A 13,914-nucleotide genomic window follows, 5' to 3' on the forward strand; every position below is an offset into this window, starting at 1 on the left:
TTTTGTCTAATTCACTCCAATCAGCCGTACTAAGTTCTTTATACAGCATTGTAAAATTCGCTCTCTCAAAAAATCGTAATATATTACTGTTTCATCCATGACATATTTTTCTGCTATTTTAGACGTTACTGTTAATGCTAACGTCGGATGTTGTACATCGGGTTCTGCAAGACAATTATCTTCAGTATTTGAATTGATATTTGTGAGGACTAAGTCCAAAGTTTTTCCATTTTCATTACGAACGTTATTTATTGACATTAAATTATTTAAATTTAGAAAATTTTGTAATGTTTTATAACATATACCCCCATTCGCTAATTTATAATCCGTTCCAGTAATTTGAGATAAATTAAAATCTCCAATAATAAAAATGTTATCGTGGTGAAAATTAATTTCTTCACAAATCCTATAAAACTCATTATAGCGTTCAGTCTTTGACAACGGAACAAAATAAAACAGTTATAAACCAATACACTTTTCCATTTAAATATATTTTCACAATTAATAAATCAATATCTCTAGTATGTGCTACTTTTATTTCTTTTGAAACTAATTGTTGGCTAACGGCTATAATAACACTCCCTCCCCGCTGCGTATCATATCTATTACAGCGATATGCTTTATAGTAATCAGCAAATAATTCAGCATTATGTACACCTTCTTTTAACCGTGTTTCATTCAAGATAATAATGTCATCTTCTAAAAAACATGTCATAAGATTTTCTAAATTCATCTAATTTTTTGTGTTCAACCCGCTTACATTTTGATAATAAGTAGCTAAGGATCTTGTCTCACTCATCATTTACATTAGCTTCGAGACGTCTTCCATTGATTTTAGAATAATAATATCTTTATCGTCTTGTCTTTTTCTTAATTTTTATTCTTCATGAAAAATCCACCCATTAATATGCGTAGTTCTTTTCTTTTTGTATTCTCCTTGGTTGTCCAAATATTCGCTTGTAATAAGATGTGAGACTATGATTTATATAAACTAATTGATTATTTACAAATCCAGTATCAACTGCATTTAAATATCTCTTAACTTTTCTTCTTTCTAAAAACTTATCTTCAATGCTACGATTTACAAACCTAACTATAATACCAGCTGACATATCATGAGGGCGTTTTACTAATCTATGACAGACATCTGTATTATCTCTATTAATTTCTACATCTAGCGCTTTTCCTATATTTTTTTACTATTTCGTATATGTCTTCATTTTTTGTTTCCGAAACACCATATATTTCTGCAGGGTTTCTTCTCCTATATTGGTCAATTTCATCCATTTCTAACAACTCACTAATTTGTTTCTTAAGTGACATATTTTCTTCAGATAATTTTTCAATTTCTATGACACACTTATTTATTGTTTCTGCCTGACTTTGTATTAACTTTGCATTTTAATCCAGTTTTTCATGGGCGAGATCCAGGGACTTTCCTAAATCACGCTTAGTTTCAATTTGTTTCCGCTTTAATTCTAACATATCGGTTTTCAGTGACTCCAATAATTCATAAATGTCTGATAAAGTAGGTGTTTCGTTAATTTGCTTACCTTTTTCATGTATGCTATTACGTCTCTTAGGTGCGCAGTTTTGGCACCTCCATATTTGATTTTCTTCTTTCATAAACTGAAGGTCCTCTTTTAATTGAACACACTTTATATGCCATAAATTCTGGCAATCTCCACACTTAATTTTTGCAGTTACATCTTGTCTTGCCACACTTTTCATACGTTCACCACAAGCACTTATTTCGATTCGATTATGCGAAACAGTAACTTCACTTTAGCTCCTACACAATGTTTTACCAACACTTACTAAAATCACTTGTTTTTTGTTTGTTTATATTTGTACAAACTCCGCGAACTCTGATTAACAAGATAAAGAAATACGTATTAATAACATTCACAATACACAACTTCACTTCTTCATTATACTCCAGATAATTTTCAGTACGTAATACTTTCATAAGCACATAATATGATCAAAAATTCCGCTTACTTCACTCAATAAATATAATATATATTGGAGCCGAAGTTACCACAATCTCATCGTTGCATTCTGAAATTCTGATCTTTAAAACATGTCAGAATGTCAAAACGTTACATGCCTATAGTGCGCTCTTTAAAGTAACTACACAGGAATGAATGTAATATTTGTTTTCTATTTGGTAGTTGTAGTGTAATTTCCCTTTTTAGCAGCGATGCTAAAGATTACCCTCACCCCTCCCTGTTCCCTCCAAATAATGCTAAATCTACCAACTAATACATTTGAATTTGATTTGAGTTGACTCATTGTCCATACCTATCTGATTTATCAGCTAATGACGTATGCGCGGTGAGCGATTTGAGTCGCTGCATGCCGAACAGCAGCCGAAGTGGAGTGGAAAATATGCTTTCAAAATGGGTTTGAGCGTATGCAAAAATTTATCGATTTTAAGGCTGAATACTTTGAAAAACAATAAAGCTGTTTCCAGAATGACACATTATGTCTTTTCATATTGATTCTAAAAACCTTTCCAGGAGTCCTCGTATTTTATTTATTCTAAACTGTTGTTATTATCTTTATTAGTTTATTATTATTATAACTTTGAAGTTCGTTTAAAAGTACGTACAGATTTTAATGACAAACTATGATGTATTATAACTAAACTTCTTTTTCATAATTTCTGTTTCTTTCTTTCAGCTGTGTTCTTTAACCAACAACACATCCACACAATAGTTTTAAAACCAAAAATTCTACAGCAGCTTGCATCTGCAACACTGACTTTTAAAATCTATTCCCGGTATCTAAATCAGCGAATTCCATCTCTTCTTGGTGAAGCCCATTTCGAAATGGAGAAAGTATTTGCTCAGAAGAATTTTACCTGTGTGGATGAAGTTGCAATTCTTTCACCGAAGGAAGATAACTGTGTTGGCAAACTTAAAATAAAAGTTAAATTTGAGTGCAATCGTGATGAATGTGACCCAGACTTTCTGAAGCTTTTGAAAGATAAAGAATTGAAAATTAGTGTACCAACACAGAAAACAAAGGAAGTGGTTTCGGCATCTCCAAGAACTAAACAGAAAGTAGTACCACTTGTTGAGCGTATTCCCAAAGGTTCTTTAAAAGAAGGAAGTGTAAATTCGGGAAAACAACCCATGTCATACACGAGACATGGAAATGAAAACTATGTGGATCAGTCACAGTATTCTTTACCAAGAATTTTAGACTCAGAAGAATCTTTACCATCAACATCTAGAACTCCATCATCACCAAAGGTTAATTGATTTTTAAGATTAATTTTATGGATTGATATTTTGTATAATTTTTGCGGAGACTGGCAGCTCTTGAGGAAAATCATATCGATAAAAATCAACATTTTACCACTACAAGCTAAGGAAATGAAACTTAAAAGATGGAATTCCCTTAGCTCGTAGCGTTATGTAACGTTATTATTATTATTATTATTATTATTATTATTATTATTATTATTATTATTATTATTATTATTATTTTTACCTATATGACTTCCGCAAGAGCCACTGCTTAGAGATAAACGTGTAATAATTGAGCTATTTTATGTTATACATTGGGACAGAAAGAGAGGGCTCTTTTTCCAGGAATTCTGAAAACCCTGTCCACCCCTCTAAACCTTCCGCTAACAAGTCTCCGCGACACGTGGTAGAGATTTATGATCCCTTTTGGCTAAAAACCAATGTTGCCTCAATTCCTTTTTCCTAGTTGATTTCTTTTTTAAATTTCTGTTGTTAACTGAGAATAGGAAGGAAAGCTTTCTCCTTATTTTGCCGGACTTTAACTACACAAGTGGATCGCAGGTACGGCAACACTGAGAGCAGTGACAGCTTAAACATTCGCGAGGACTAACCGAGGGTTGTGGGGGTGAAAAGAAGCAGTGGTTGGGGAAAGAGCCCTTTAAAGCTGTCCCGATATATACTTCTATGCTTATATTTCCAAATATAATTGTTATAACATCTGAGTTGTTAAAATAAATTAAAATATTTAAATTACTCAATTATGAACACCAAAAAAAAAAAAAAAAAATGGAAAGTTATACGAGAAACCATTTCACTTATTAGATAGATTGGTTAAATTGGTTGTTCTTTAACACCACCACTGATGCTAAATGGAACAGCACGGCACCTACTGCTTAAAGCAGGATCAGATTCAAACTTTTATAGACATATATATATAGGTGGTAATAGTGGTATGTTACTATTATTATTATTATTATTATTATTATTATTATTATTATTATTACTAGTTTTAACGAGATAGATTAAAAATTAATACATTCAGCAGAACATCGAATTCAACACGTTACAATTTATTTCCGTCGTCAGATAATGATCTTTAAAGATTCTAAATGTCCAGCGTGCACAAATGATAAAAGCTTCTATCTTTGTCACATTACTAAATATAGAAATTAATATATTGGTCATTAAAGGGCAAAATTTTCTCCCTGATACATATGTATTGGTAAAATAGGTAATTTTATTCCTAAAATAAATTTTCCATTGAAGTTTACCGATATTTTGTCACTAAAGTTTGCAAATATTATTTAATTGGGCAAAATGTATGTTTTTTTCGTCAATATTATTAGGTTGTAATTATGTGAGGGAAAATTAGCTTTAATGTTTAAAATTATAAAATTATTCCACAACTGTTAATTAGCTTATTAATTCCATAGTTTCGGCATTTTTATTGCTAAAATGAATGCTTTAAAAATTGCTTTTATATTGATTTGATGACTGAGTACAGAACAGTAAATTTATGACGTACCAAAAAGTAATTGATGTCAATCAAGCGAAAAAAAAAAAAAAAAAATCGGGAGCGTAAAATAATTGCATTCTTAATGAGACTTGGCGATACGTCATTGAAACTTATGCTCTCCTGGTAACTTGCACGAAGCATTAAGATCAGTTATATAGAGGGAATAAATATATAAATAAATAAAAAGTTACCACATGCATTGACGAAACATCATGTACACTTAAATGCAAACTCGGTTGCAGAGCATTCCCTTTCATTGTATTCCTTTTCTTGGATAAACCGATATTATGTGCTAATACTATAGAAGCAAATAAGCTTAACTGCGTCATTTGAACTAGAATCTGCAGGTACTGTGACAGAACATGCGGGATTCTTCTGAAGTTAATTATAGTGTATGCTTTTTTCTATTTTGGGAGAGTCTGTTCATATTTTTCGATAATCTCATAAGTAATTGTATTTCCTCAACAATTTTGTATGTTCTCTTTAATTTTCGTTGTAGGTAGAGCTTCTATATGCGTTGATTTATATTTCGGAAGGTTGTGATTTTAAAGATTGGAAGGAAATCAATAGTCCTCCATCGCCAAGGCTGTTTAGCTTATACTTGGTGTGTAGAACATTTTGGAGAGAAGACGTTACGAAAACTGATGTATGTTGGAACACTGCTACACCAAACTTTGCTTTTCATGAGGTATATGTCTTATTTACATATCTAGTCTTGAATATTGTGGTTGCCCTGTAAGCTAACTAAACTTATATCAGAGTGGGTTAATTTAGAAATTGCATTTCGTAGGGATTTCGATTAGCCCTATGGAGTTTCGTTCATTGATTCGGGCTTGATATTGTCTTCAGTATCAAGCGCGCAGATTCACAACAGAAAGATATTAACCATTTTGCTACATAAGGATCTCTTACAGGTGTCTTAAATTGATTTCCCTAAACAAATGCTTGCGTAATCAATTTCTGTATGTGCCTAGATACGATTTTTGATAATCATGCAATGAAGTTAGTCTATAAGAAATTCATTTTTCCGTATTTCATTTTTATAAGTGTCAATTATATATTGGTATTTGAAGATTGAGCCTACTGTTCAAAATAGGAATTGAATCATTATGAAGACTTTGTTCATTCCTTCAGGGATCAAATCTGGAAACACATGCGTTAGGTACTTGGCCACGAAAGGGCACATGAATTAATATGAAACGGATTCATCGACTAAAAGGTGTATTATGTAAGATGAGTATTTAAAAGACATGTTAGAAATTATTGGTTAGGATAAAGCAATAAGTGGCTGTAAAAGGCACACCTTCCCCAAGCTTAATTTGCTTATTAATATGCATATTTAATTATTTATATAAATAATAAATTGAATATTAATATGTGTATTTTATTTATATGTATTATTATTATTTAACACACTATTATGGGTACACGTAATATATTTAATTTTTATTTCTAATTTTGTTAGGTATCTATGGACAGCTTACAAAAAGGAAGGAAAGAAATTTTAAAAAATAATTATTTTAAAAGTTTCTTTTGTGTATATATTATGGAACTAAAAATTAAAAAAGCAGTTAACCGCAATGTTTAAAGGCAAGGGTTTATCCCCTACTTTTTTTTCTCACTGTTTTTCAATGTTAACTCTTAAAAATAATTTAACCATTAAATTTTTCCCGCCCACTGGTTAAGGCTGGTTAATGCTTTTTGGCTGCTCTCTTAAATTTTAACTAATAAAGTTAAAAAAAAAAAAAAAACTAGTAAATCAATCTAAACTAAAACTTAAACTAATGCTCTTAACATTTTCGTTGCGAAATAAAATATTATTTCCTATTGTGATACCTTTTTGTTATACCTTTTTGTTAGTTTTTTTTAAAAAATAGTATTATTTAAATTGCAATAAATTTAGCTTCAAAATACGTTGCTTAATGCACTATCAGACCTTGTTTTGCCCAACTTTAAAAGGCAGACGAAGCGTAAGAAACGCCTGGCGGAAATATAAATTTATAAGAAACAGTTTTACTAGAGGAACACAAAGGGAGTTTTTAAATGTTAAAAAAAGATAAAAAAAGAGAGACCAAAGTGGTTTTTAGGTTTTAAAAGGTGGCGGTTGTTTAGAGTTGGTGGTAAGAAGGCAAGTGTTGTACTGTTTACTATACTAAAGGAATTTTTAATAGTTTGTTCTTTATGTTAAAATTGATTGCAATAACTTAATATTTGGATACCTGTATAGTAAAAAGTTATGTAGTTTTAAAGAGTAAAAAATTATACACATATATATTTTCTTTAATCAATAACTAACAATATAAATTAAATAACAATAAATACTAAACGGAAAATGTGAAATAAATGCATACGTACTGTTGTTATAACTGTGCAACTATATAAAGTATAATCACCGTGTAAGTATGTTGGTGAAAACACGATAAATATTTTGAATTAAACTAACTATATTATATTTTAGTTTTTTAAAAATTACTTTTGGTACAAATTAATTTAACAAAATTTGATACGAGTAAGAGTGGAAAAAATAGTAATCAAAGTTAACTAAACTTAAAAAAAAAAAAAATTAAAAAGACTCATCGTTCTATTGTCAGAAAGGTAAAAAAAAGCTGTAAAACTAAATAATTTGTGAAGGATTAGTAAAAAATTTAACTTGGGGACACTAAAAAAATAAAATAGAAATTAAAATTTTAAGTGCGCACAAACTTTAATAATCTTTTTTAAAATTAATAAATCCAATTGCTGCAGTAAAAATTTATATTAAAAACGCTATATAAATAAAATAATAAAATATATCAAATATAATTCAGTTGTTAAATAAAAATATATGTATCTCATAAAAAATTTCATCTATTATACTCAAATTCTTCTAGCCGCTAAATAAATACCTCATTTATATAATAATGTATCTCTTTCAAATTAAGCAACATAATATCTAACCAATATTTCAAGTAATCTAAAAAAAAATTGCCTAATAAAAAACTCTCCTAAATATTAAAATGGTAAATAATACAAAGTCGTAAATCCATGTATCCAAAAGGCGCCACTAACAAAAAAAGTAACTTAAAATCTAAACCCACGTATACAAAAATGTTAACAACTGTACAAATTATATAACATTACTACCTTTTTGGCTAAAGTCATTATTAAATATCGTTTGTTAATTAAAATTATCTAAATTGTTTTAATATCTTATATATAATTAAAAACAGGTATCAATATTCCATAGTGCAGAACTAGCAATTAGTAATCTATAATACCCCTAATTTCCTGCACTTAACATGGCGCACATATTAATAAAATGTATGTGTGTTCAACTCCAGATTCCTACATTCCTAACTACTTACAATCTCAATGTGAAAGTGAGGTATGAAAACGCTTTCTTTCTTCCTCTTATTTGGTTGTCTGTAGCCAAGTAGCTAATGCGTGTGATCCCAGATTCGATCACCAGAAGGGATACTTGCTTTAAATATAATAATTTTGAATAGTGATTCGGGTTCAACTTTAAATAGTAGGTCCCATCTCATGAAAAGGGCTTATTAAACTCCAACATTGAATCAATAACTTTTCCCCTTACTTACATAAAAAAGAGCCTAAGATGTACTTTTGTTCAAAATAATCTTTTATTCCTTTTCTCTTTAAAGAGCGTAGAAAAATATAATACTTCGCTTAAAATGATCTCGTGGTCCAAAGAAAATTTACACTTGTTTCATTTAATGGCGACTAGGGATAAGAATATAGGAAGGTGGGTGGCCAGTGTGTTATGTTTATCGAAAATAATACTAACTAACTCTATTGCGTATGGAACTCGGAGGTTCAATGCCGCGTTCACAAAAGCTCTCCATTGACTTCTATCCTTAGCCAATTGGATCCAGTTTCTACTTTGTATTCCTATTTCTGCGAGATCCATCCTTAATATTGTTCCCCTATCTGCGCCTAGGTCTTCCTAATTGTCCGATTGGATTTCCAGTTAAAACTTTGAAAGAGTTGCTACTTCCATTCTGGTTACATGACCTGCCCACCTAAGCCTCTTAGATATGATGACCCGAACAATGATTGGTGAACGATATAAATTATGTAGTTCTTCGTTATGAAACTTCCGCCATTCACCATTCCCGTTTCTCTTGGGTCTGAATATTCGTCTTAGGATCTTATTCTCAAACAGTCTGCGTTCTTCCCTCAGAGTAAGGGACCATACTTCGCAACCATACAGCACAACAGGCATGATTATCGTTTTATATATTTTAAGCTTCAAATTCCTCGACAAAATTGAGGCGCGGTGGCTCAGCGGTAGAGCGTTCACCTCCGGTGCTTGGGGTCCCTGGTTCGATCCCAGCTCGCGCCGTGTGGACTTTGTGGTGGACAAACACCGTGCTCATGGTTTTTTCGGGGTTCTCCCGTTTCCTCCCACTCTTCATTCCACTGTTTCATTCATTTCTCATCATCACCGTCTCCTTTAGCGTAACCGGCATAATCGTTGGACGTAAAACTCAAAGATTTCATTTCATTTCCTCGACAAAATTCACAACAACAAGAGATTTTGAACTGAATTATAACACGAATTCCCTGCTTTTAATTTCTTCGTGAGTCTTGTTTTGGTCTGTTAATATTGATCCTAGATATTTGAATGTGTCCACTTTATCGAAAGTATTGTTTGATATTTTAACGCATCCATAATTTGCAGTATTATGATTTCGAAAATAATACTAATAATAATTAATAAATAATTTAGAAAACTGAACTTAGGTAATCTTAATAGCTGTAGTTTATACTTTCATGTACAATCCTATGATCAATAGTATTTTTGTATAAGCTCCGAAGTATATCTGTTCACAATCCATAAATAAGTTGTTTGAAAAAAAAATCACTAATTTGAAACTAATGCGTTACGAAAATCTAGATTCTTCGTTTCAGGACTTTACGCGTTCAATGAAACTCGAGGTAGTATATGTTAAACACTAATTTTAATTACATTTATTACATCGGAACTAATCATTTATATTTAAAATCAAAGTAGAAACCTTTTATTGTAATTCTTTATTTCTGTTATTCAATCTAAGTGAATAAAAGAACGCCATTCCTAAAAGCTTCAGGTTGTATGCAAGAATGAAGTTTCATTATAGTTAACGTCAGTTTACAATATCCATTCGCAAAATATATATTTCAGATGACTACAAATTTGTCAGTTATTCAACATAGTAAATTACTCGACGGTTTGTATCAATCTCGTATTTGTATAATTCAAATGTGTTCGTTAATTAATAAAGCATATTCATTCAATATTTTAGTGTTTTTAATATTTAATCAATTCATAGACCATATGTACAAACGAGCAGAAGACATGGATTGTGAACAGATATACTTGGGAGCTTATGTAAGTAGGCATTCAACTTACAATGTCTGTTATTCGACCTCGATAACGAATGAACGATGTGATTCATAAATCGAAAAAAAACATATCAATTACATTTTTTTTTTCAGTAACATCTTACTTTCATAACCTCTGATCTCAAATTACTCTTCAGCAAGAAATACATTTTCATTACCAGACATGCATATACAGTACACATATATAATGACATACTTTATTAATTAATTATTGAATCATTATTATTATACTGTATTAGCGACTTACTTATTTGCGCTAGTAACGATGAATATTTTCTTATATACGCAGAGACAATCATTCAATCCACATGTGAAATATTACTTCTTCAATAATGCATTAATACGTATATTTTAACCAGGGTTTGCCCAAGTGGGCCCAGCCCGAAAAAAAAAACGGTGGTTTTTTTCGGGTTGGACCCAGCTGAAAAAAAAAAAACTTTAAAACCCACCTGGGTTTTTGACCTACTTGTTAGTATATTATTGGTACAACTAAGGTGATCACATTGTGATTTTTATCAGATTTTAGACTTTCTTTGGGTGAATTAGAGGCTTTCACATTAAGGTATACAACAACATTTAACATAAGACCTTTATAAAATTCTGAATGCAGTAAATGAATTTAAAAAAAAAAAAAAAAAAAAAAAAAAAAACAGCTTGAGATATTTATAGAACAAATTAATGTATGGATTATGCTTATAGCTTATTTGAAGTAAAATAAGCAATTTTGTAGTTTAGAAAATATTTTCCGTGAATAGTGTGCTCATCGACTTGGCGACACCGAGGGGCATTATCACTCATACGTTTGACGCGTTTAAGGTCATAGGTGCCGGTACTAATAGTACATATGTAAATACATTAGTAAACCTATTAGTATTATTTCTTACCTTTGATGTAAAACACAAGTTTCTTCAACTATAATTTGGTTTTCCAACAATAACAGTGTAGTTCAGTCATTTGTTACTACTCTTCAAATAAGCATTCTGTAGAATCAACATCAGCAATAGTGTAAAAATTCTTGTCAAATTTAAGAAGCTTAATGCTCAGGGTTCCGAAGACTATGTAACGCTTACTATTTCAAGTCCTGAGTTCAAATTTCCGTACTAGTAGACGTTTTGTTGTACACGCTGTGAAAGAAGTGCTCGGGAAATTGCCGAATTAAACGCAGAAGGATCGGAAATTAATACTTCAACAATAATACTATTTATTTTACGCTTAAGCCTGCCATACGTCCCGTAAAAAACGGGACAGTCCCGTTTTTGGGCCCGTGTCCCGCGTCCCCGTAAATTTAGTCGGGACAGGGAATTGTCCCATATTTTAACTCCGTTCCATTTCTGCTATCAATATCATCTTATTCGAAAAGTGAAAAAAAAAAAAAAAAATCTGACATTGGCTGGGAATCCTGTAATTAGTGAATGAACAGTACGCTGTTGCATGTAACAGTTTCGAGGAAGTTATTATACCACCCTGTTCGACTTGATAGCAAGCGAAATTTGCAATGCGACTTTTTCCATTGCCCTTGATGGAAACTCGGATACTCTCCGGAACAACAACAACAAAAAGATGGCTTTGAGTGTTTCTACATTTACAAATACGGGGAAGTTGACTGAACTTTTCTCCAGCAACACATTAGATAAGTTAACAAGAATTATAATCTTTTTCAGAGGCTAGGGACACAGAATTATGCTTTGGTCCAGGTCTTAGAAAAATGTAAATCTGGTCCTGACAATTACACACGACACAAGGAGAAAAATCAGCTTTTCATTAGATTAAACTGACTGCTAAACACGCGAAGAATATTGAAGGTAGATTGTACGACTGATTTAAATAATTTGCATATTTTTTTTCCCTGTAAAGCATTTTTATAGCACATCTTAAATTTTTAGGCATCTTCAGTCTGTACAATTAATTGCAGGGTACGAACATAGAAAAGCAGCTGCTGCTTAGTGAACTTTCGCCTACTATATTCTTGAAAAAAAAAAATGAAATCTTCTAGTTTTAGTCTTACGTTATGCCTGCTATGCTCAAGGTGACGGTGATAATGAGAAATGAATGAAATGACGGAATGAAGAAAGTGGGAGGAAACGTGAGAATCCCGAGGAAACCCACGCACAAGGTGTTTGTCCACTACGAAGCTCACTTCGCGCGAGCTGGGATCGAACTAGGAACCCCATGCACTAGAGGTGAACGCTCTACCACTGAGCCACCGCGGCCTATTATACTTTTGTTCATAACCAGACTACAGTTCATTACATTGTGTTGGAAAGTTGAGAGGGGAATCTGAGGTGTCCCGTATTTTCATGGAGAAAATGTGGCAGGTTTATTTACGCTGGAAGATGTTAATTTCATATAAGACATTTTAAAACATTTATTTATTTCATACAACATGAATGTATCTTTGTTTTAAATTAATAGACCCCTTTTAGTATTCATATTTGGTGAACGTCACTCAGGCTTCTGGATGACTTGATCTACATTTGTTCGTTTGTCTGCCGAGCTCCTTCATGGGTATGCGGCTAGCGTACGCGTCTTCGGCATGGGACCCGGGTTTGCTTCCCGGAGGGAGCTCGTGTGGTTCGGATTCCACGTTAATCAGTAGGTCCCGTCTCATATAGCCTCGCTGCTGAAAGGGACGTTAAACACAAAATCAACTCAACTCGTTTGTCTGCCTCTACCACACACTATAGGATACAACTTTCGGCCTTTCACTATTTCTTTCTCCATATCTGAAGTATGTAATCGAATGGATTCAGTTGATCTTAATTCGAATTATTTACGTAACCATGACGTAATATGCATATTTTATTTTTGCTTTCTTAATTTTTTTATTGTATTCCATGTCTCATTGTATTGTAAATGTATTCCTAGTTACTTTGTATTCTATGACTCATATACACAAAATTTAAATGAAATCACTTTAGCATTGTTATATACCAAAACATATTTCCAGCTAAAATAGCATTGCTATTGACTGAAAACAACATTTCAAACGAAAAATGCATCACTATTGAACTAATGTGGAACTGACACGGCGCTAAGTTTAGTTACACATTATAAGCACCATTTTATCTATATTTAACATTTTATTGTAAAGAATCCTATTAATACGGTAGTTTTCCACTAGCCGAGTGTTTTCAGTTTAATTTTCTGAAGTTCCGAAGATGTACCAAGTTTATACTGCAATTTTTATTACTACCAAGAGCACTAAAAGATAATCCTATCAACATAGTTTCTACCATTACCATTGGGATGAAGTCTCATCAGGAAAATACAAGTGGCTTTCTATCCTCGCTGTAGAATATAAGGAATGATAAATATTACCTTAATGTCGGCAATTTTGATGAACTCTGATCCTTAAGTATCAGCCAAATCCTTGTATGTGATGACTATGAGCAAGTATCGCAATTTGATGATTATAAGAGGCCTTGCAATAAAACTCATTTTTAAATAAATATCCACCACAGAGTAATGCAGGATGTTACCACGCAACCAAAACTTCACGTCTATCCATAAGACAACTTTTGTACTATATTCAAGGTTCAAACGGTGGTCAAATATAACAAAATGTGGTTCCTATGACTAAGGACTCTCATGCTTCATCATTTGTTGTTAGATAGAGCAAAGCATGGAACAAGAATAAACGACCAAAAATGTCATTAAAACTAATAGCGTTTTGGTCGTTTATTCTTTCTTTTCTTGTCCTGTACTTTACTCCTACGTTACTTTAGCAACGTGCTAATCCGCAATACTGTAATAATT

General features: G+C 32.0%; 1 protein-coding gene across 3 annotated transcripts in view; it reads left to right on the forward strand.

The window, feature by feature from the left end:
* LOC145680714 (C2 domain-containing protein 3-like) overlaps nt 1-13,914 on the forward strand; it is a 138,674-nt gene that overhangs the window by 71,998 nt on the left and 52,762 nt on the right. For all 3 annotated transcript variants that reach the window (XM_081751646.1, XM_081751645.1, XM_081751647.1), the window contains exons 7-8: nt 2,686-3,260; nt 5,273-5,461. In XM_081751646.1, the coding sequence (XP_081607772.1) occupies nt 2,686-3,260; nt 5,273-5,461 (764 nt within the window). The remainder of the gene's footprint in view (nt 1-2,685; nt 3,261-5,272; nt 5,462-13,914) is intronic.

The sequence above is a fragment of the Thermobia domestica genome, chromosome 3, assembly GCF_964235325.1.
Source record: "Thermobia domestica chromosome 3, izTheDome1.hap1.1, whole genome shotgun sequence".
Classification (NCBI taxonomy): domain Eukaryota; kingdom Metazoa; phylum Arthropoda; class Insecta; order Zygentoma; family Lepismatidae; genus Thermobia; species Thermobia domestica.